Below are 22,774 nucleotides of genomic sequence, written 5' to 3'. Positions count from 1 at the left end.
GGCAGGTAGGTTACCTAAAGGTAGGTTACTAAAACTCATTTAGTGCATCTCATTGGTCTTGGGTTCAAGCTTTACAGAGGAAATTTCAAAATTGATGCATTTGTTGATGAACGCATTACATCCGTTATTTTAATTTGAATCTTATTCTCTTTTTACTGATTTTCCTTTTTAATATATTTTGGTGCTGCGTCACACTTTAGAGATTTTTTAGGACTTAGTGTTAATACTACAACTGAAAGCATCGGACACACAAAAAATGTGACAAACTTAAGAATTGATATACAGTCCACTCAAATCGGGAAATAAAACGTTGTTATTCTTCACCATATCTTTGGTCCTTTATCCAAATTTAGGTACTGATAAACATGGATCAGTTTAAACTTTTGAAAGCAGCTAGAAGTCGTGCGAAGGCAAGCATTACGCCTTTGCTAACGGCGTCTCAAGATCCACGAGCGGGATCAAAATGAGAGCTTGATGAAATACAAGTTTCATTGGAAAGGCTCGACAAGAAAGAATTCGAGTCCACTAGCGACCAAATGGCCCTTTTTGACGAAGAGGAAGGGTACGTCGATCCAGCCATCGACAACGAAAGGTACGAGGACAAGTACTTACAAGGGAGCACATTATTTCGCAACCTCATATGCACCTGTGAGTCTCAGGAGAATGAAAGAGAAGGCAACAACTTCAGACAACCTGGCAACCCTGATGAGGCCGCATCAATGGCATCAGGAGTGGGAAACGAAAACCTAGTTCGTTTTCTGGAACAACAACAGCAGCTCAATGAGCGTTTGGCTGATCAACAAGCAACGCTTTTAAGGGCAAACTCGGCAGCAAATGCAATGCATAATGAACTGCCAAACATCCACATCAAGCTATTCCTTGGCGACTACAAGGAGTGGCCAGGGGACTGCTGGATTATACATTTCATCCTAGCCAAGATCGATGCTGAAACCCGTCGAAAATGGATCGAAGGAAGCCGGGAACTAGAATCTCCGTCAGTGGATGATCTACTAAAGTTTTTAGACCGACGTTGCGAGGAACTCGAGCTCAGCAAAGGTGAGTCAGACATAGACTCCAAGGTTGACCCACAACATGGCAAGACAAAGCGATCGTCACACGCTTTAGTATCAACGGAAGCAAACATTGTGTGAAGTGTAACTCGAAGGAGCACAAGATCTACGTCTGCTCAAAGTTTGATGAATTGACAATCAAGCAGAGACGCACATTTGTTAAGGCAAAATCCCTGTGTTTTAACTGCCTTAAGTCTGGGCATGTGTCGCGAAAGTGTGAATCCAAATTCACATGCAAGTTTTGCCATAATCGTCACCACAACAGGATTGCAAACTACCTGCCGGGTGCTTTTAGACAGTGGCTCGGAACTGTCGTACATATCCGAGCGGTGCGTACAGGCACTCGGACTGGCACGCTCTCCGTCACGAATTTTGGTGACCGGAATCTCGTCAATCAAGGCTGAGACAACTAGAGGCTGCAGCAAACTGGACTTGCAGTCAAGGATCTCAGATCACCCAACGAAGGTACGTGCCCACGTACTCAGCAAAATTACCTCCACGTTGGCAAGACACGATACACTCAAGGCATTCGCTGGCTTTGAGCTTGCGGACTCTGACTATCAGTCGTTGGCGCCAGTTGATATACTCTTGGGCAGCGACTACGTTTGGACCGTGTTCACCGGTCAAAAGATGTTCGACAACCAGGGCAAAGTCATCGCCATTTCGACCATTTTTGGATGGGTCATAACATCTATCGTTACTACCGGATCATCTACAACAACAATGCACACGGCTATTGACATTGACGCATCGCTACGGCGCTTTTGGGAGCTGGTGGATGTCAATCAGGAATTCCATGGAAAACCAGAGGACGATGAAGTTGAACAGCACTTTGTAAATACGCGCACTCGGGACTCTGAGGGGCGTTACATCGTCGAACTTCCGTTCAAAAACTCAAGGGAACAGTTTTCGAATACATTACAAGGAGCGCTAACAAGATTCAGGGGCCATTGTGGCTATCTGCGTATTGTTTGGAGAGAAGATGAAAGAAATCCTATTAAACACTACGAACTGCCCACGGTAACATACGGCACATCCTGCGCACCATTTTTGGCAGTGAGGGTCCTGGATCAGTTAGCTCACGACCATCAACAACGACTTTGCACCGCTGCAAAGATCTGGAAAGAGCAGTTTTATGTGGACGACGTACTGACCGGAGCACATACCGAGGAGATGCTCATTCGCAATTAAAATTAGTTGATCCAGTTGATGAAATGTGCAGGCATGGAACTTGGTAAATGGGTTTCCAATTCATCACGTGTCGCTGACAGATCTCTCGCTACAACCGAAGTACATCTAATTCACTCATACCGCGTCTCGAACTGTGTGGCGCTTTGCTACTGAGCCGACTGTTCTTATCAGTCAAGGCTGCTCTACAGCACAAGGACATTGAAGTTCATGCATGGCGTGACTCAACCATAGTCTTGACTTGGCATTCACATCCACCATCTAAGCTTAAAACATTTGTAGCCAATAGAACCTCAGAGATACTCGAAGCCTTACCGCGCAACGCATGGAATCATGTAAACACAAAGGAGAATCCGGCGGACTGCGCCACACGAGGAATGCTTGCTTCGGACCTTCTTCAATTCGACTTATGGTGGATGGGACCTTCATGGCCGCAAGATCCAGAAATGCTAGCGGTAAAGTTGACCTGTAAAAAGTTCTGTTTTCCCTTTAAGAAAACCATGGCAAAGAAGAAGTGAGGACCGCAGCATTAACCGCACAGGAAAGCTGCTTATTGTCACCAATCGAAGCTTTGACTCAACGCGTCTCGTCCTGGACAAAGCTGGTACGAGTTGTAGCTTACGATTCATCCAAAAGACCAAGGCCATTAAATCTGCAACGCTGGCAAATGGCAAGATACTCACCTTTGAGGAGATTCAGGCTGCTCGCATTCTTTGCCTGCAAGAGGCTCAGAAATGTTTCATGGAAGACCGCAAACTACTGACGGAAAACAAGCCACTTCACAGCCGCTCCCAAAGATGGCCTTCTTCGAGTTGGTGGACGACTGGACAACTCACAATTACCAGCTGATGTAAAACACCCTATACTGCTTCCGAAGTCGAATCGCATCACAAGAATGATTTTGGAACACGAGCATACGACAAATCTTCATCCAGGAGTTTCTGCACTTTTTGTAATTGCTCGTCAAAAGTACTGGATCTTTGGTGCGCGTAACCTGATAAGGAATCTGGTTCACAACTGCATTAAATGTTTCCGCCAACGTAAACTCACGGAGCACCAATTCATGGCCGATCTACCAGGCATCCGTATAACAGAAGCTTTACCCTTCCAGCACTCAGGCTCAGACCAGCGTAGTCAGCTGGTCCATTTTTACCAAAGGAAAGGAGAGGGCGCGATCCCCGAAAAACTAAGGGCTACATATGCCTCTTTGTTTGCCTTGTAACATCAGCCATACATTTGGAACTGGCCACCAATCTTAGTACAGACACATTCCTGGCATGTCTTCGGCGTTTCATATCCCTTCGAGGAAAATGCTCACAGATCTTCAGCGACAACGGGACGAATTTGGTTGGTGCCAAACGGGCATTAGATGAGATGCAGCAATTTGTACCTTCGCATGAGCAGCAACGCAATCTAACACAATCGCTGACCAATGATTGAAATAAGTGGAGCTTTATACCTCCCCATTCGCCACATTAGGGAGGAAAGTGGGAGTCACCAGTACGTTCCGTCAAACTACATCTGCGTCGAGTTGTGGTAAAAACTGTTCTAACCTTTGAACAAATGCAAACTCTGATTGGTCAGATCAGTGCAGTGGTGAACTCCCGACCGTTATGCTACTGCGCTACTGCTTGTTATACCCGTTACTCGTAGAGTAAAAGGGTATACTAGATTCGTCGGAAAGTATGTAACAGGCAGAAGGAAGCGTTTCCGACCCCATAAAGTATATATGTTCTTGATCAGGATCACTAGCCGAGTCGATCTAGCCATGTCCGTCTGTCCGTCTGTCTGTCCGTATGAACGCTGAAATCTCGGAAACTATAAGAGCTACAATACTGGGATTAGGCATGCAGATTCCTGAGATTCCTGCGCAGCGCAAGTTTGTTTAAGAAGAGTGCCACGCCCACTCTAACGCCCACAAACCGCCCAAAACTGTGGCTCCTACAGTTTTGATGCTAGAACAAAAATTTTTACTGAAATGTATTGTTCTCATCAATACCTACCGATTGACCTAAAAAACAGTTTGCCACGCCCACTTTAACGCCCACAAACCGCCCACAAACTTCAAAAAATCGTAAATATGAACGCGGATATCTCGGAAAATACCAAAGATAGAGAAACGGGATTTCAGATTTCGATTCCGTAGGCTTGAGCGCAGCGCAAGTTTTTCACGCGAATATGCCTCGCCCACTCTAAAGCCCACAAACCGCCCAAATCTGTGGCTCCCACAATTTTCATGCTAGACTAAAAGCTTTAACTGAAATGTATTGGTCTCGTCAATACCTATCGATTGATTTAAAAAACTTTGCCATGCCCACTCTAACGCCCACAACGCTTAAATCTGTCTACCGCCGGTAGGTGGCGCATTTGCTGCTTGCATATCTCCATTTTCCTTTGGTCCCTTTAGCTGAGTAACGGGTATCTGATAGTCGATAGTCGACTATAGCGTTCATCCTTGTTTTAAATAAAGAAAGACGGTTTTATACCAAACAAGGAAGAACGCTATAGTCGAGTACCTCGACTATCAGATACCCGTTACTCAGCTAAAGGGACCAAAGGAAAATGGAGATATGCAAGCATCAAATGCGCCACCTACCGGCGGTAGACAGATTTAAGCGTTGTGGGCGTTAGAGTCGGCGTGGCAAAGTATTTTTTGGATCAATCGATCCAAAATCTAGCATGAAAATTGTGGGCGCCACAGATTTGGGCGGTTTGTGGGCGTTAGAGTGGGCGTGGCATACTCGCGTAACAAACTTGCGCTGCGCACAAGGCTACGGAATCTAAATCTGAGATCCCAATTCTCTATCTTTGATAGTTTCCGAGATATCCGCGTTCATATTTACGATTTTTTGAAGTTTGTGGGTGGTTTGTGGGCGTAAAAGTGGGCGTGGCAAACTTTTTTTATATCAATCGATAGGTATTGATAAGAACAATACATTTCAGTTTAAATTTTTATTCTATCATCAAAACTGTAGGAGCCACAGCTTTGGGCGGTTTGTGGGCGTAAGAGTGGGCGTGGCACTCTACTGAAACAAACTTGCGCTGCGTAAGAAGCTCAGGAATCTGCACGACAAATCTCAACAGCCTAGCTTTCATAGTTTCCAAGATCTCAGCGTTCGTCCGGACAGACGGACAGACGGACATGGCTAGATCGACTCGGCTAGTGATCCTGATCAAGAATATATATACTTTATGGGGTCGGAAACGCTTCCTTCTGCCTGTTACATACATTCCGACGAATCTAGTATACCCTTTTACTCTACGAGTAACGGGTATACAAAATGTAATTGGCAGAGATTTCTGTGACACCCCGGAATATAATAAGTAGTTGAGCATCTCTGTCCCATGCAATGAGCGAAACAGCGATTTGCAGTCGGGTTTGGATTCAGTTCGCAGACGACGGCTCTACTAAGAAGTCTGTCTATTAAAAGTAAGACGCTCGTGAATCGTTAATAAACATAATAATAGTACTGGCATCATCGTGCAAAACCATATTATTTTTTTCAAATATAAAAGCGTTTTGAAAATTGCCTTCCATATTGGCTGACTGATATTTCTGTTGCAACATGATTCATGGCACTGGCCAAAAGCCCTTTTCCCCCGATCTCAATCGGGGGAAGTGGGAAAGACCTACGGACTATATATTTGCTTGCTTTGGATTAGCTCTAAAGTTGGATTTCTTTGATTTTTCATATGGTTTGCACTTCGAATTGGGCGGTAAGTAATATTATCCCTATATCCCTATATTATATGACGAATTAGCTCCGGGGTGAGCTTAATCTTCTAGGGGCGTTGCGCTTTTGATGGGATTAGTGTACGACATATGACAAATTTACTCATAGCACACATAAGACCACTTAAATCTTTCGAGGTTGTTGTGCACTTAATTGATTTATGAACGAAAACTGATAGGACCCGTGTCTTAATACTTAAATATATTAGCATTAACAAACAAGTACCAAACTATTTTTTTTATCTTTTTCCTTTCTTAGTTCTTGGAGTATTAATATACTTTGTGTATATGGTAATTTATTTGGCTCCAATCATATTCGTTCATTCCTTCATTGGCCAGTTCTCCAGCAGCGGCTTTATCTCTGCTTTTCGCCTGTCTCCTTTTTTCAAAGGTAAGTTCTTAATACAATTATATGAAAATTTAATGTATTATATTGAAATTTGATTTAAAGGCATAGGATTCGTCAGCGTTTTTCTGAGTATCTCAATGCTCATTTACTATAGCGCTTACGCTGCTATTCCGCTTTTGTTTATAATAAACTCTTTGCGACCCACTCTACCTTGGAGTTGTGAAGGCTTAAAATCTTGGTTTAATGAGACCTCTGGACGATTGACAGTAGGAAATTTTGGTAATTAAACCTTATTCAAAAATAATCAATTTTCTTTTTTCGTAAAGATATGTAATGGGACAAATAATGGGGTGTACCCAAGAATTCAAAACTTCACAGATAAGATGGAACTTAATGTACCTTCCGTGCTTTACTTTTCGTAAGTACGATAAGATTGATTTTAAGGTTTCATATTTAGAATTTCCTCTTTATACCCTTGCAGAAGGCACTATAAATGGAGTCAGAAGTATATATTTATTATTGACTCGCATATATAGACTAGTCAGTCCGTCCGTCCGTTTCTACGCAAACTCGTCATCAGTTTACAAAATATTAAGATAAAACTTTCCCAAAAGTAATCTTTCTAGTCGGGTGTACTAGTCAGAAAACGGAAAAACGAATAACTTTATCCTATGGCTCCATTCTATATTTTTCCTTTTACAAATATGATGTTTCTTTTTTATAAATTACAAAAAAAATGTTTAAAAAAAATTTGTTAGATAAATCATATAGATTTCATAGTAACTGTCAGTCCATTTATACATAAATCTTCCGTAGTTATGCGGTTATTATATTGACTTAGAGTTATTTTAGTTGCATGAGTTTTAGCTCTAACTGCAAGGGTATATAAACGCTTGTCTAAGTTATCTTTTTTTCTTTTATTTTGAAAATGTATGACAATTTTTTATATCTACTGCCTACTTTAATTTTGTAGCCATCAATATGAACGTTTGCGAGATAACGGAAATGCAAATACTAAGGATGAATATGAACTATCCTGGAATTTTGTTAGCCTCTTCGCTCTAGTTTGGGCCGTGATCGCACTCGTTTTTTATAAATTTCCGGAGACGGGGAAATTTGGAAAATTTATACGCTACATGGTCATTGGGACACTGATTCTTCTTTTAGTGTGCTTCGTGCGCTTCCTCTATCTTCCAGGAGGTCTTTCGTGGATGGACAGATATGCAACTCCAAAATCAAGTGATTGGTTCGAAAGTATCTATTCAACATTTCTCATTGCTATGCAGGCGTTTGGAGCTGGCTGGGGCAGTGTGATAGCCCTGTCCAGTTTTAATGGGTTCAAAACCGACATAATGTCGTACAGTTGGATTATTTCCTTTGGGCAGATCTTTATTTACATTATGTTTGGCTTGGTTTCCTTCATGGTGGAACACTATTTCACAGGTAAACACTAGTTACGATTATGTACCATTTTCGATTAAGATTTTATTTACGGTTTCAGAGCTTTCTGAAGCTTCAGATAAAATAAGAGTAGTCAACCTTTGGGGGATGATTTTGTCTAGTGCCAGTGCTTTGTCCACCTTGAGCTGGCCAAACTTGTGGACTATCATTTACTATACTACGTTATTAATGGCTGCTGTCATTTTGATGGTGAGTACATTAAACTAATTTTATATTTCATTTAGCGGAATCATATATACACACGTATTGTTAAAAGTACCTAGCCTTTCGTAACCGTTCTTAGCGCTATATAAAATAATAAATGTGTATATTTTTTCATTGCAGACGACGCAAATATTTACCGTCTTACAAAGTTTGTTTGATGAGTTTGAAGAACTTAGAGTGAGAAAACGGGAGGTTACGTTTGGCTTTATTGGTGGGCTTGCACTCTGTTCCATTTTTGTGTGCACAAATGTAAGTACCTAATATTTCTAAGGCTAATAAAATGTAACTTTAAGTCCTTCGACTTTTTTTTAAACAGTATCTAATTCCTTTCCTTTACATTTCAGCATGGTATCGTTTTCTTTTTTACTTTCCTAGCTGATTCCATTTTCTCAAATTGTTTGCTCCATTTACTACTTCTTTTGGTTGTTTTGTGGATATACGGCCGAAAACGTTTCCAGCGGGATATTGAATTCATGTTGGGACAACCGTTTTCCTCCTGGAAGATTTTCATACTCGGCTTCATAGCTCCAATGTGTTTTGTAATTTGTCTGGTTTGTTATAAACTAATTTTTCCTCTTTTACTTTTAGTTTATATTCATACTTTTTGTTATAGCCCATTGGAATACAATGGTCCTTAGGTAATCACTCTTGGGTTACGGTAGAGTTTCATGTGATGTGCATTATTGTGATATGGATGCCCATTCTGGCAATACCTGGCTACGGACTTTACTACCTTTCTAAGAGCACTGGAACATTTTTCGATCGCTTCAAACGCACCTGTCGACCCACTGAGTGGTATCCGGTTGAGATGGAGCACCACCAGAAGTACGACGAAGTTGTAGGAAACACTGAGATGACCCAGCAACTTTTCGGGGTTACCGAGGATGTGAATTAAGTAGTAATACAATAGTACAAAATATAAAAAATATATATAGCCCATGGACTAAGTAGCGACAAATGAATATCCATGTTGCTTTAGTTTAAAACGTTAGGGAAACAGTATGTAAATAAAAAAAATATAAAAATGTATGTAGATATGAACAATATTTATTGAACATACTTTTTTGCAAAAAAAAACGAATGATTTTTGAAAATGTCATAACGAATGTCAGTTATATCAGAATTTAGCAGTGATACGATACTGCTTTTGAAAATCCGCAACGTGTTTATAAAAATTGTCTTGTCTTTCTAAATCACTGGTAACCATCGGATGATTACTGTAGATTTTCATTTCTTGGTATATACAGGGGTGGTCAAAAGTATTTTCACCAAAAAAAAGTTAAATATACTCATAATTTGAACTTACATCTTGTTAACTTTGGCATCAATGGAAAGGTAATTTAAATGCCGTTTGAATGATACATAACATTTCTTAACCTATTCAGTACTTATTGAAAAGGACGAATTTGTGTGAAAATGTCCTTTTTGAACTTTATTCCTCGACTTGAAAACTTAACTGCAAAAAGAATTTTTCAAAAATCATTTTGCTTATTTTTTTATGATTTTTTGAAGGTGACAATGTCGGAAAAAATTGTATGAAAAATAGAAAAATATGGCTCAAATGCATGTCTCTAAGCATTTTCAAAAAATCATAAAAAATATAAGTAGTCAACCTGTGGGTGATGATTTTGTCTAGTGCCAGTGCTTTGTCCACCTTGAGCTGGCCAAACTTGTGGACTATCACTTGTGAAAAATCATAAAAAATATAAGCAAAATGATTTTTGAAAAATTCTTTTTGCAGGTACTATTATTTTTGTTTGAAGAAACTTTTTGCATCAAAAAATTTAAGTTTTCAAGTCGAGGAAAAAAGTTCAAAAAGGACATTTTCACACAAATTCGTCCTTTTCAATAAGTACTGAATGGGTTAAGAAATGTATTGTATCATTCAAACGGCATTTAAATTACTTTTCCATTGATGCCAAAGTTAACAAGATGTAAGTTCAAATTATGAGTATATTTAACTTTTTTTTGGTGAAAATACTTTTGACCACCCTTGTATATATATCGCACACCCACAAGGACGTCTTAAATTTTTCATAACATATTATTAAATGTAACTGGTAAAAGCTAAGTACGGTTTCCAAAATATGCTTATACCCTTGCTGAGGGTCAGTCAGAAGTTTGCAACGCAGTGAAGGAGACGTTTCCGATCCCATAAAGTATATATATATTCAATTATTCCTATAGGAGCTATAAGATATAGTTGTCCGATCCGGCTGGTTCCGACTTATATACTACCTGCAAAAGATAGAAGACTTTTGGAAAAGTTTCGAAGCGATAGCTTTAAAACTGAGAGACTTGCTTGCGTAGAAACGGACGGACAGACGGACATGGATGGATCGACTCGTCTAGTCATGATGATCAAGAATATATATACTTTATGGGGTCGGCAAGGTCACTGCGTTGCAAACTTCTGACTGAAATCATTATACCCTCTGCAAGAATATAACAAGAAAGGAAGCAACTTCGGCAAGCCAAAGCTTGTATACCCCTGCAGTTATAAGAAATAATCAATGTTAGTAACACCATGTTAAATTTTTAAGGATTGTTGCTAGCTTCATTGATATTTGTGTAAAACTAAATTCGTAATGCTGAAAAGTTAAAATATTCTATTTCCCAGAGTAGACAAATAATGCGATCAAAACCAACAAGGCACAATTTTTTTTAAAAATAATTATTTCATTTTTTCTCTGACCGTTTCTTTGACAGCTATAGGTTAGAGTCGTCCGATTTTTATTAAATTTAATTCGAAATTCTTAAAAATTCACAAAATGGTATTCCCAATAGTATGAGATAATATGTCAAAAAACACCGAAGTTGTGATTTGTTTCATAATATTTTCCCAACAATTTTCCGATCGTTCCTATGGCAGCTATATGATATAGCCGTCCGATTTTGATAAAATTAAATTCGAAATTCAGAACTAATTATAAAATGTTATTTCCAAGCGTAGGTGATTTTGTGGTTTTGGAACAAATTTGAACTGTTTTTAAAAATATCTGTTTTTAAGTCTACTGATTGGTTGGTATGAAACCGTTGGTAAGTGAATTGAAATAATTCAATTGGAAGAGATTTCTGTGACGCCCCGAAATATAATATGTAATTGAGCATCTCTGTCCCATGCGATGAGCTAAACAGCGACTTGCAGTCGGGTTCGAATTCAGTTCGCAGACGACGGCTCTACTAATAAGTCTGTCTATTCAAAGTAAAACGCTCGTGGATCGTTAAAAAAAATAAAAATAGTACTGGCATTATCGTGCAAAACCACAGTACTTTTTCAAATATAAAAACGTTTTAAAAATAGCCTTCCATATAAACTGACTGATATTTCTGTTGCAACATGGTTCATGGCACTGGCCAAAAGCCCTTTTCCCCCGATCTCAATCGGGGGAAGTGGGAAAGACCTACGGACTATATATTTGCCAGCGTAGGATTAGCTCTGAAGTTGGATGTCTTTGATTTTACATATTATTCGCACTACGATTTGGGCAGTAAGTAAAACATTGGTGAAACGCTATCCCTATATTATATGTCGAATAAGCTCCAGGGTTAGCTTAATCTTTTTAGGGGCGTTGCGCTTTTGATGGTTTTACTGTATGGCATGTGACAAAATTGCTCATAACATACGTAGGACCACTTGAATCTTTCGAGGTAGTATTGCACTTCATTGATTAAGTAACAAAAAGAAACGTGTCATAATTTTTAAATATATAATCATAAGCAAATGAAGCTTCTGATTTATTTTTAGGTCACTATTCTTCCACTTTTAAGGCAATTAATACTAAGCAATTATTATTTTTATATTCCTATTTTAGTTCTTGGAATATTAATATACTTTGCGTATATGGTCATTTATATGGTTCCAATCATATTCGTTCACTCCTTTATGGGCCAATTCTCGAGCAGCGGCTTTATCTCTGCCTTTCGCCTGTCGCCTTTTTTCAAAGGTAAGTCCCTTGAAAGAGTAAATAAAAATTCAATGTATAATATTGAAATTTTATGTTTAGGCGTTGGATACGTAAGCGTCATTCTGAGCCTCTCAATGCTCATTTACTATAGCCTTTATGCTGCTATTCCGCTTTTGTTTATAATAAACTCTTTGCGACCCACTTTACCCTGGAGTTGTGAAGGCTTAAAATCGTGGTTTAATGAGACCTCTGGACGATTGACAGTAAGAAATTTTGGTAAACAAACAAAATTTAAAAATAGTACAATTTGCTTGGATCTTAAAGATATGTAATAGGACAATTAGTGGGGAGTATTCTGAAAACCAAAACTACACAGATAAGAGGAAACTTTATGTACCTTCCGTGCTCTACTTTGAGTAAGTATGCAGTTATTTACTTTAAATTGATTAATTTATTCCCTTGTAGATGGTACTTTAGTTTCAGTCAGATTTATGTATACATATTCTTGATCAGCATCAACATTCGTCCGTTCGTTTGCTCCCATAGGAATAATCGAAAAAAATTGTTTTAATATGGGTTTGGCTGTTTTAGACATATTATCTTCTACTCATGAGAATATAGTTTATTAAATATTTCAAAATTTTGAATTAAATTCAACAATAAAATCGTTGCCTCAGTTAGCTCTCTCTCTCTTGTTTGATTTTAAAAAGTACTGACCATGAAAAACTTGTCTCCTTTAATTTTGTAGCAATCTGTATGATAGCCTGCGAGAAAATGGAGATCCAAATATTAAGGACGACTATGAGTTATCTTGGTATTTTGTTGGACTCTTTGCCCTAGTTTGGACAGCGGTCGCAGTTATTTTTTATAAATTTTCGGAGACGGCGAAGTTTGGAAAATTTATACGCTACATGGTCATTGGGACACTGATTCTTCTCTTAGTGTGCTTTGCGCGCTTCCTCTTTCTTCCAGGAGGCCTTTCGTGGATGGACAGATATGCAACTCCAAAATCAAGTGACTGGGTCGATAGCTCCACCTCAACATATCTCATCGCTATGCAGGCGTTTGGAGCTGGCTGGGGCAGTGTGATAGCCCTGTCCAGTTTTAATGGGTTCAAAACCGACATAATGTCGTACAGTTGGATTATTTCCTTTGGGCAAATCTTTATTTACATTATGTTTGGCTTGGTTTCCTTCATGGTGGAACACTACTTCAAAGGTAATTACTATTTATAAGTATCAAAACTTTTACTCAAGATTTGATTTTTAATTTCAGAGCTTTCTAAAGACGTAGATAAAACAGAAGTCATTAACCTTTGGGTGATGATTTTGTCTAGTGCCAGTGCTTTGTCCACCATGAGCTGGCCAAACTTGTGGACTATCATTTACTATACTACGTTGTTAATGGCTGCTGTCATTTTGATAGTAAGTGTATTTATATAACTTAACATCTTAATCAGCGGAAACATACACACACATTATTAAACGAATTCAATTAACATTATTACTCGATAACAACTAACGGATAAATTGAAAATTTCCAGAAGTTCCAGAACTTCCCTAACCGTTCATAAAATTAAGTTCAAATAAATATTTTCCATCGCAGACTACTCAAATATTCACTGTCCTACAAAGTTTGTTTGATGAGTTTGAGGAACTTAGAGTGAGAAAACAAGAGGTGACCTTTGGTCTTATTGGTGGACTTGCACTCTCTTCCATTTTCTTTTGCACAAATGTAGGTTGCAATATATCTAAAGTAATCAAACATAAGCTAATTCCTTTTCTTTATATTCCAGCACGGTATTGTTTTCTATTGTATTTTCTATGGTGATTCCAATTTTTCGCACAGTTTGCTTCACTTACTGCTATTTTTGGTGGTTTTCTGGATCTACGGGCCAGAACGTTTCCAGCGGGATATTGAGTTTATGTTGGGTCAACCGTTTGCCTCCTGGAAGATTTGTATATTCCGCTTCATAGCTCCAATATTTTTTGTGTTTTGTCTGGTTTGTTATGGACTAATATATTATTTCAGTTTTAATTAATACTTTTAGTTATAGCCCATTGGAATTAAATGGTCCTTACAGAATCACAATTGGGTCTCACTAGAATTTCACGTGATGTGCATTATTGTGCTGTGGTTACCCATTCTGGCAATACCTGGACTCGGACTTTACTACCTTTCCCAAAGCACTGGAACATTCTACGATCGCTTCAGACGCACCTGTCGACCCACTGAGTGGTATCCGGTTGAGATGGAGCACAACCAGAAGTACGAAGAAGTTGTAGGAAACACTGAGATGACCCACCAACTTTTACGGGTTTCCGAGGATGTGAACTAAGTAGTAATACAATAGTACAAAATATAAAAAATATATTTAGCCCAAGGACTAAGCAGCGACAAATTCTTATCCATGTTGCTTTAGTTTTTCACTTTAGTGAAACAGTATGTATATAAAAAATATATAAATATATATGTATATATGAACGATGTTTATTGAACATGCTTTTTTGCAAAATAAAAACGAATTTAATCATTTGATTTTTAGCCCCCACGAATGATTTTTGAAAATGTCATAACGAATGCCAGTTTTGTCTGAATTAAGCGGTGGTACAATAATGCTTTTGAAAAACCGCCACGTGCTTATAAAAATCGTCTTGTCTTTATAAATGACAAGAATCCAACCCAAACAGATAACACAAGGATGTCTTATATTTTTCATAACATATTATTAAATGCAACTGGTAAAAATTAAGTACGGTTTCTAAGATATGTATTAATATGTGGGCAGTCAACCGAGCAATAGGTTTAGTGAAAACACCCAAAAGAGTTGTACAATAGGTAATTTGAGGCAGCGCAAGTGCAGGAAAGTAGGTTACCTTATTTTACTTAAACTCATTTAGTGCATCTCATTGGACTTGGATTCAAGCTTTACTGAGGAAATTTCAAAATTGATGCACTGATATTTAAATTTAAATTTAAAGATGAAGCAGGCATTAGCATTTCACCGTACGCAGAGACCCCGAGATGAAAGAGCTACATGTCGAGAAAATATTTTTAATTTACAAAATTATCGAAAAATGCAGAACCATTGCTTTTTTAAAAGAGGTTTTAAGCAAGAAAAATGGATTATATTATTTTATTTTTAGCTTCTATTTTTAGTTTACAGCAGCAGGTCTGATGACTTTCAGCACGGCTGGATTACAAAGTAAAGGAAAACGTTCAGAATATTTTGTGGTTTCGGAACAAATTTGCACTGTTTTTAAAAATATATGTTTTTAAGTCTACTGATTGGTTGGTATGAAACCGTTGGTAAGTGAATTGAAATAATTCAATTGGAAGAGATTTCTGTGACGCCCCGAAATATAATATGTAATTGAGCATCTCTGTCCCATGCGATGAGCTAAACAGCGACTTGCAGTCGGGTTCGAATTCAGTTCGCAGACGACGGCTCTACTAATAAGTCTGTCTATTCAAAGTAAAACGCTCGTGGATCGTTAATAAAAATAATAATAGTACTGGCATTATCGTGCAAAACCACAGTACTTTTTCAAATATAAAAACGTTTTAAAAATAGCCTTCCATATTAACTGACAGATATTTCTGTTGCAACATGGTTCATGGCACTGGCCAAAAGCCCTTTTCCCCCGATCTCAATCGGGGGAAGTGGGAAAGACCTACGGACTATATATTTGCCAGTGTAGGATTAGCTCTGAAGTTGGATGTCTTTGATTTTACATATTATTCGCACTACGATTTGGGCAGTAAGTAAAACAATTATGAAACGCTATTCCTATATTATATGGCGAATAAGCTCCAGGGTTAGCTTAATCTTTTTAGGGGCGTTGCGCTTTTGATGGTTTTACTGTATGGCATGTGACAAAATTGCTCATAACATACGTAGGTCCACTTGAATCTTTCGAGGTAGTATTGCACTTCATTTATTAAGTAACGAAAAGACACGTGTCACAATTTTTAAATATATAATAATAAGCAAATGAAGCTTCTGATTTATTTTTAGGTCACTATTCTTGCACTTTTAGGGCAATTAATACTAAGCTATTATTATTTTTGTATTCCCTCCTCAGTTCTTGGAATATTAATATACTTTGTGTATATGATCATTTATATGGTTCCAATCATATTCGTTCACTCCTTTATTGGCCAATTCTCGAGCAGCGGCTTTATATCTGCCTTTCGCCTGTCGCCTTTTTTCAAAGGTAAGTCCCTTGAAAGATTAAATTAAAATTCAATGTATAATATTGAAATTTGATGTTTAGGCATGGGATACGTCAGCGTCATTCTGAGCCTCTCAATGCTCACTTACTATAGCGTTTACGCTGCTATTCCGCTTTTGTTTATAATAAACTCTTTGCGACCCACTCTACCGTGGAGTTGTGAAGGCTTAAAATCTTGGTTTAATGAGACCTCTGGACGATTGACAGTAGGAAATTTGGGTAATCAAACCTTATTCAAAAATAATACAATTTGCTTGGTTTTTAAAGATATGTAATTGGACAATTAGTGGGGAGTATTCTGAAAACCAAAACTACACAGCTAAGAGGGATCTTTATGTACCTTCCGTGCTCTACTTTCAGTAAGTATGCAGTTATTTACTTTAAGTTGTTTAATTTATTCCCTTGCAGATGGTACTTTAGTTTCAGTCAGATTTATATATATATATTCTTGATCAGCATCAACATTCGTCCGTTCGTTTCTCTCACGCAAGCTTGTATTCCATTTTTTAAGATATTGGCAATAAGCTTTCCCAATAGGCCTTTTATTTCTAGTCGGATATACTAGTCACAAAGGGCAGGATCGGACAACTATATACTAAAGCTTCTTAGTTTGCAACGCAGTAAAATAGACGTTTCCGACCCTATAGAGTATATATTCTTGATTAGACGCACAAGACAAACATAACATAATCCAAAAAAAAGTTTGCCACGCCCACTTTAACGCCCACAAGCCGCCCACAAACTTAAAAAATCGTAAATATGAACGCGGATATCTCGGAAACTATCAAAGATGGAGAATTGGGATTTCAGATTTAGATTTCGTAGCCTTGTACGCAGCTCAAGTTTGTTACGCGAATATGCCACGCCCACAAAAAGCCCAAGCATGTGGCGCCCACAATTTTCATGCTAGGTAAAAAGTTTTAACTGAAATGTATTAGTCTCGTCAATAACTATTGATTGACCCAAAAAAAAACTTGCACGCCCTCTCTAACGCCCATAACGCATAAATCTGTCTGAGATCACGGGTAGGTGGCGCATTTCAATCTCGCTTTGATGCTTGCATATCTCCATTTCCCGTTTGTCCCTATAGCTGAGTAACGGGTATCTGATAGTCGAGGTACTCGACTATAGCGTTCTTTCTTGTTTTAGACATATTATCTTATACTTTTGAGAATATAGTTTTTTTAATATTTCAAAATTTCGAATTAAATTCAACAATAAAATCGGACAACGGATGTGATTTTAATTTCATTATTATCTTTAGCTGCTAAGGTATATAGCCGTCGTTGCCTCAGTTAGCTCTCTCTCTCTCTCTTGCTTGAATTTTAAAAGTACTGACCATTACAAATTTGTCTCCTTTAATTTTGTAGCAATCTATATGATAGCCGGCGAGAAAGTGGATATCCAAATATTAAGGATGACTATGAGTTATCTTTGTATTTTGTTGGACTCTTTGCCCTAGTTTGGGCAGCGATCGCATTTATTTTTTATAAATTTTCAGAGACGGCGAAGTTTGGAAAATTTATACGCTACATGGTCATTGGGACACTGATTCTTCTTTTAGTGTGCTTTGTGCGCTTCCTCTTTCTTCCAGGAGGTCTTTCGTGGATGGACAGATATGCAACTCCAAAATCAAGTGATTGGGTCAATAGTTTCAGTTCAACATTTCTCATTGCTATGCAGGCGTTTGGAGCTGGCTGGGGCAGTGTGATAGCCCTGTCCAGTTTTAATGGGTTCAAGACCGACATAATGTCGTACAGTTGGATAATTTCCTTTGGCCAAATATTTATTTACATTATGTTTGGCTTGGTTTCCTTCATGGTGGAACACTACTTCAAAGGTAATTACTGTTTAAAAGTATCAAAACTTTTACTTCAGTTTTGATTTATAATTTTAGAGCTTTCCAAAGACTTAGATAAAACAGAAGTCATTAACGTTTGGGTGATGATTTGGTCTAGTGCCAGTGCTTTGTCCACCATGAGCTGGCCAAACTTGTGGACTAGTAAATGTACTATACTACGTTGTTAATGGCTGCTGTCATTTTGATAGTAAGTATATTTATATAACTTTATATCTTAATCAGCGGAAACATACGCACACATTATTAAACGAATTCAATTAACATTATAACTCGATAACAACTAATGCATAAATTGAATATTTCCAGAAGTTCCAGAACTTCCTTACCGTTTATAAAATTAAATTCAAATAAATATTTTTCTTGCAGACAACTCAAATATTCACTGTCCTACAAAGTTTGTTTGATGAGTTTGAGGAACTTAGAGTGAGAAAACAAGAAGTGACCTATGGTCTTATTGGTGGACTTGCACTCTCTTCCATTTTCTTTTGCACAAATGTAGGTTGCAATATATCTAAATTAATCAAACATAAGCTAATTCCTTTTCATTATATTCCAGCACGGTATTACTTTCTTTTGTGTTTTCTATGCTGATTCCATTTTCTCGAACAGTTTGCTTCATTTACTGCTACTTTTGGTGGTTTTCTGGATCTACGGGCGAGATCGTTTCCAGCGGGATATTGAGTTTATGTTGGGTCAACCGTTTGCCTCCTGGAAGATTTTTGTACTCCGCTACATAGCTCCAATACTTTTTGTGTTTAGTCTGGTTTGTTATGGACTAATATATTATTTCACTTTGAATGACCACCTTTTGTTATAGCCCATTGGAATTGATTGGTCCTTACATAATCACTCTTGGGTCTCACTAGAATTCCACGTGATGGGCATTATTGTGCTGTGGTTACCCATTCTGGCAATACCTGGACTCGGACTTTACTACCTTTCCCAAAGCACTGGAACATTCTACGATCGCTTCAGACGCACCTGTCGACCCACCAATTGGTATCCTGTTGAGATGGAGCGTCGCCAGAATTACGAGGAAGCTATAGGAGCCCCAGAGATGACCCACCAGCTTACTGATGTGTTGAACTAAGTGGTTCCCTTAGAAATAATACAAACATATGACGGAATATCAAAAATATATATATTTATAAAATCTACTTGGAGCCCTCCATGTCTGTCTCAGACATGAATCCCGGCATCTGTCTCTGCCTTCGGAAGGCCTCGTAGTCCGCCCGATCTTGCGGATCCGCTGGCGTCCAGTCCAGGGGCTTGAGGCGCTTCTTCAGGCTTTCGCACAAGGTGGCTCGCTTGCGGATCATGATGTAGAATATGTAAAGCGGTATCCAAATAACTGATGACACAAAACTGGCCCATCCGATTATAACGGCCCACTGGGGGTACGAAACGTTGTTGTAGGTGATCGTCCTCATGAACACGATGCTCGTGATGAGAATGAACTGAAAGAAGGGTAGAACCAAGAATATTATAAGGGTGCAAAAATTGGAAAAGCAAGGAGAAATCTACTCACGACTAGGACTAGGGGAGTGACGAACTGCCACAGGATCCTCCAATACAGACTTGGTCTTTTACCGAGCATAAACTCGATATCCATCAAGAAGTTTTTAATGCCGTAAATCCAGGCCACCATTGTTATTTCCACCATACATATGACAATAACGGCTATGGCCGAGGAGTACCAGTCAAACAGCTGGAGGACAAACATGCCGCCCTGAAATAAGAACTGGCAAAGTTAGGAGGAGGTTACAATCTCAGGGAATACTCACATTTGTGCACATTATAGTTGAGAGGCCGAAAAATATGAAGCAACAGATGAGCGTCAGTTTCCATTTGTGCTTCCTTATCCAAGGCCACTCATCCAAAATGGATGACATGATAGCCTCCAGTTGTACAAACTTCGTATGGGCAAAGATTTAGTGTAAAAAAAGATATCCAGATCACTTAGTAACTTACCACACTGTCGATGCCCAGTAGAAATAGCATGATGAAGAACATGAGTGCCCAGAGCTGCGGTACTGGCAGCATGGCAATGGCCTCCGGATATGTGACGAATGCCAGTCCCGCTCCACCAGTGGCCACCGCCTCCACGGGAATGCCCGACTTTTCTTTGGATTGACGACATCTAAAGTTTTAGAACTTCGAACATACCGAAAAAACCTTACCCGAGAGAAAACCCAGCACGGCAAAGACCACGAATCCCGCAAAAATGCTGGTAAACACGTTTATCGACACAATAATAATAGTGTCGCACTTGGCATTATTCCGGAAATTGCTGAAACTGGCCATATTGACGATACCACCCCAGCCAGGTCCCAAGCCGAAGAACATCTGGATGGCGGCATCGGCCCAGACTTTGAGGTCCAGCAGGCGATGCCACTCGGGATACAGGTAGAACTTGATGCCCATCCAGGCCCCGGGCAATGTGACTCCTCTCACGAACAGGATGAACAGCAGAATGTAGGGAAAGGGTACCGTGAAGTACACGACCTTGCCCACCTGTAATTTATGGGATGATGGATGATGGAGCCTATCCTGAACCAAAAGACTTACAGACTTTATTCCGCGCACTAAGCACAGGTAAATAATAATCCAGGTGATCAGCAAGCTCACAAGCTGCTCCCACACCATGCCACCCAAATCTGAGATGTCGGTTGAGATTCTAAGCACTTCCAGGCTGCGAGAGAAGATTTTAATAAAATGTCTTTAAAAGGACCGCAAGGTAGAGTACTGAAAAAGCCAATAAGGGTACAATTTTTCTAGGAAATACAAAATATTTTTGATTCAAGAATTAGATGTAACAATTGTAGATTTTGAATTCTAAGCAATACAAAATATATGAAATGATTATGTTTCAAGAACTCACTGAAAGAATTCGTCGGCAGCAGTTTTGAATCCATCAGTATGGTTATGCTTGCCCAACTGTGGAATCAAAAAGAATACTTAAACATTGATAATTTTTACAGCTCATTAGCTCACGTCATCGGGGGGGACACAGTCGTCGGTATTCCAAGGATTTTCACAGTCCTCCCAGGGAACCTTTTTGAAGAAGCAGTAGGAGATCATGCGGATGGGATACGATATAATCACCGAGTAGTAGCACACGCAGTAAGCATTCACCACCACCTGAGCGATTCCGGTTCCTTTTAACAGGGGCGCCATGCGGAACATGCCCGTGCATCCAGTGCTGGAAAACTGGCCGACAAGGAGCTCCATATAAAACAGTGGTATGCCGGCTAATATTACCATCAGCATGTAGGGAATAAGAAAGGCGGCTATGGAAGGGGGTATAGAGATAAAGAGTTGATTTTATTTAGCATTTAGCATTTAACATAGTTTAGTAAAACATTATTTAAATATTACAACAAAAGTATCATCAGATAAGATCTTTTAAAATTTGTCCAACTCATCTTCTAAAATCACTGCCATTAAATGACTGCATTACCGAATGTGTCTTTAATATTTGGTATTTAAATATTATTTTCTTTTTGTCTAATATTTCGATTATTAAGATACTAAGATTAAGGTTATAGCTTGGAAATTCGAACCATCCGACTGCCTTTCATGCAAACAGTAAAGCGAAAAAAAAAATTAAAAAGATCCCAAAAATAAGTATCCTTCGAGCCGGATTTGAACCAGCGACCTATGGATTTCAACATATCGCGATTCAGTAACTGATGATACAAGAGCAGGCGCTATCTGGGCCAGGGTATTGTTTGGCCCAGAGTCCAGCCACTGCTCGCATCACCAAGCCTCGGAAACTCTACAGTCCACCGCTCTACCAACTGAGCTATCGAAGGCGTCGCCGTTCGGTTGGCCAAATGGCCATCAAAAGTGCCGGAGCTTTGCCAGCTTTCACTCGAAAGCTATGGCCTAAAAATAACCATCACCACACTCAGTGCAGCCCACTCGCTCGCTGACGTCACTGGTGTGGTGCGCTATTTTGGGAAGTGGCAAGAGCTTGAGCTCACTCATCGATTTGTGGGATGGTGGGTGGGTGGTTGGGTCGGTGAACTGGGTGGCTAGGTGGGTAGAGGATTACTTACCACCACCACTGCGGTAGCACAGATAGGGAAATCGCCAAACGTTGCCAATGCCAATGGCATAGCCGAGCAGCGAGAGGATGAACTCCGTCTTGGACTTCCACTGGCCACGATTCTCGTCCCGCTCGATGCGCTTCTCTTTGCGCGGGGTCGTCGTCGGGGGCGGTTGATTGGCCATTGTCACTCAAGGCTGCACTCCGAATTTACCATACTGAACTAAGGCCAATTGGGGGTTGAGAACAAACTGTTCTATTTTTACACAATATATTTGGAGCTGTCAAAAAATAAAAGAACAACTGAACAAATGTATATTTATGTATCTAACAAGGGAAACGTCCGAATATATTCAAGAGAAACAGTGCGTATAATTGATGTTTGGGCATTTTGCGTTTCTCTTTAGTTGATAAGAAACGTGCCGGAAGATTAATAAAAAATTTAAATGTTTTAATTTATATAACCTATTCGAATGATGTATCCTAAATTATAGCGCAGGTCTCTTTTATTCACAAAAAAGTACATTACATCCCAAACAATCAGGGTGCCACACAAATCACTAGGGCTTTAAATGTAATTTAAGGTGTCTAAAAGTATGCAGTGTACAACACATAGTCGTCCTTTTGAACAAACTCATTGTGTTGCGGATTGCATATTTTATTGTTGCATACTTTTAGACACCTGAAATTACATTAAAAACTTTTTAAAGTAAT

General features: G+C 39.0%; 4 protein-coding genes and 1 non-coding gene across 9 annotated transcripts; 3 read left to right on the top strand and 2 right to left on the bottom strand.

Annotated features, from left to right (window-relative positions):
- Nucleotides 1-5,654: 5,654 nt before the first annotated feature.
- LOC119547422 (sodium- and chloride-dependent neutral and basic amino acid transporter B(0+)-like) lies at nucleotides 5,655-8,993 on the top strand. Its single transcript, XM_037854276.1, has 10 exons — nucleotides 5,655-5,688; nucleotides 5,775-5,975; nucleotides 6,251-6,382; nucleotides 6,443-6,606; nucleotides 6,667-6,758; nucleotides 7,314-7,783; nucleotides 7,842-7,990; nucleotides 8,126-8,254; nucleotides 8,350-8,556; nucleotides 8,619-8,993. The coding sequence occupies exons 2-10, from the start codon at nucleotides 5,825-5,827 to the stop codon at nucleotides 8,898-8,900; spliced, it is 1,776 nt and encodes a 591-aa protein (XP_037710204.1). The 5' UTR covers nucleotides 5,655-5,688; nucleotides 5,775-5,824; the 3' UTR covers nucleotides 8,901-8,993.
- Nucleotides 8,994-11,179: 2,186 nt separating this feature from the next.
- On the top strand, nucleotides 11,180-14,282 carry LOC119547421 (sodium-dependent noradrenaline transporter-like). Of its 2 annotated transcripts, none has more exons than XM_037854274.1 (9): nucleotides 11,180-11,496; nucleotides 11,821-11,952; nucleotides 12,013-12,176; nucleotides 12,238-12,329; nucleotides 12,662-13,131; nucleotides 13,189-13,337; nucleotides 13,519-13,647; nucleotides 13,709-13,915; nucleotides 13,970-14,282. In XM_037854274.1, the coding sequence occupies exons 1-9, from the start codon at nucleotides 11,346-11,348 to the stop codon at nucleotides 14,249-14,251; spliced, it is 1,776 nt and encodes a 591-aa protein (XP_037710202.1). In that variant the 5' UTR covers nucleotides 11,180-11,345; the 3' UTR covers nucleotides 14,252-14,282. The 2 variants fall into 2 exon arrangements, with proteins under 2 accessions (XP_037710202.1, XP_037710203.1); XM_037854275.1 differs by having other exon boundaries at nucleotides 13,964-14,105.
- Nucleotides 14,283-15,359: 1,077 nt separating this feature from the next.
- Nucleotides 15,360-19,153, top strand: LOC119547424 (sodium- and chloride-dependent glycine transporter 1-like). Its single transcript, XM_037854280.1, is given in 10 exon segments — nucleotides 15,360-15,674; nucleotides 15,999-16,130; nucleotides 16,191-16,354; nucleotides 16,416-16,507; nucleotides 17,519-17,988; nucleotides 18,046-18,152; nucleotides 18,155-18,196; nucleotides 18,376-18,504; nucleotides 18,566-18,772; nucleotides 18,827-19,153. Coding segments are annotated over 10 exon segments (1,767 nt in total). The 5' UTR covers nucleotides 15,360-15,523; the 3' UTR covers nucleotides 19,100-19,153.
- LOC119547423 (sodium- and chloride-dependent glycine transporter 1) lies at nucleotides 19,127-22,366 on the bottom strand. Of its 4 annotated transcripts, XM_037854278.1 has the most exons (10): nucleotides 22,071-22,365; nucleotides 21,151-21,299; nucleotides 21,004-21,063; nucleotides 20,891-20,946; nucleotides 20,578-20,701; nucleotides 20,190-20,523; nucleotides 19,981-20,132; nucleotides 19,794-19,922; nucleotides 19,538-19,738; nucleotides 19,127-19,466 (listed from the first exon to the last, which is right to left on the bottom strand). In XM_037854278.1, the coding sequence occupies exons 1-10, from the start codon at nucleotides 22,243-22,245 to the stop codon at nucleotides 19,164-19,166; spliced, it is 1,683 nt and encodes a 560-aa protein (XP_037710206.1). In that variant the 5' UTR covers nucleotides 22,246-22,365; the 3' UTR covers nucleotides 19,127-19,163. The 4 variants fall into 4 exon arrangements, 3 of the variants coding, with proteins under 3 accessions (XP_037710206.1, XP_037710205.1, XP_037710207.1); XM_037854277.1 differs by having other exon boundaries at nucleotides 21,004-21,299; nucleotides 22,071-22,245; XR_005219228.1 differs by lacking the exon at nucleotides 19,127-19,466 and having other exon boundaries at nucleotides 19,597-19,738; nucleotides 19,981-20,127; nucleotides 21,004-21,299; nucleotides 22,071-22,366.
- Trnay-gua lies at nucleotides 21,640-21,824 on the bottom strand. Its single transcript has 2 exons — nucleotides 21,788-21,824; nucleotides 21,640-21,675 (listed from the first exon to the last, which is right to left on the bottom strand). It is a non-coding gene; the product is annotated as a tRNA-Tyr (tRNA).
- Nucleotides 22,367-22,774: the final 408 nt, after the last annotated feature.

This window comes from Drosophila subpulchrella, chromosome 2L, assembly GCF_014743375.2.
Source record: "Drosophila subpulchrella strain 33 F10 #4 breed RU33 chromosome 2L, RU_Dsub_v1.1 Primary Assembly, whole genome shotgun sequence".
Taxonomy (NCBI): Eukaryota; Metazoa; Arthropoda; class Insecta; order Diptera; family Drosophilidae; genus Drosophila; species Drosophila subpulchrella.
This window is presented reverse-complemented; position numbering and strand designations above follow the sequence as displayed.

Coding starts and splice junctions, on each gene's coding strand:
- LOC119547422 (XM_037854276.1), top strand. CDS start 5,825: ATGATTCATGGCACTGGCCAAAAGCCCTTTTCCCCCGATCTCAATCGG. Junction 5,976..6,250: donor TTTGCACTTCGAATTGGGCG/GTAAGTAATATT, acceptor TTCCTTTCTTAG/TTCTTGGAGTATTAATATAC. Junction 8,255..8,349: donor CCATTTTTGTGTGCACAAAT/GTAAGTACCTAA, acceptor TTTACATTTCAG/CATGGTATCGTTTTCTTTTT.
- LOC119547421 (XM_037854274.1), top strand. CDS start 11,346: ATGGTTCATGGCACTGGCCAAAAGCCCTTTTCCCCCGATCTCAATCGG. Junction 13,132..13,188: donor GGTGGAACACTACTTCAAAG/GTAATTACTATT, acceptor TTTTAATTTCAG/AGCTTTCTAAAGACGTAGAT. Junction 13,648..13,708: donor CCATTTTCTTTTGCACAAAT/GTAGGTTGCAAT, acceptor TTTATATTCCAG/CACGGTATTGTTTTCTATTG.
- LOC119547423 (XM_037854277.1), bottom strand. CDS start 22,245: ATGGCCAATCAACCGCCCCCGACGACGACCCCGCGCAAAGAGAAGCGC. Junction 21,300..22,070: donor GTGCTACCGCAGTGGTGGTG/GTAAGTAATCCT, acceptor CCCCTTCCATAG/CCGCCTTTCTTATTCCCTAC. Junction 19,467..19,537: donor TCACTCCCCTAGTCCTAGTC/GTGAGTAGATTT, acceptor CCCTTCTTTCAG/TTCATTCTCATCACGAGCAT.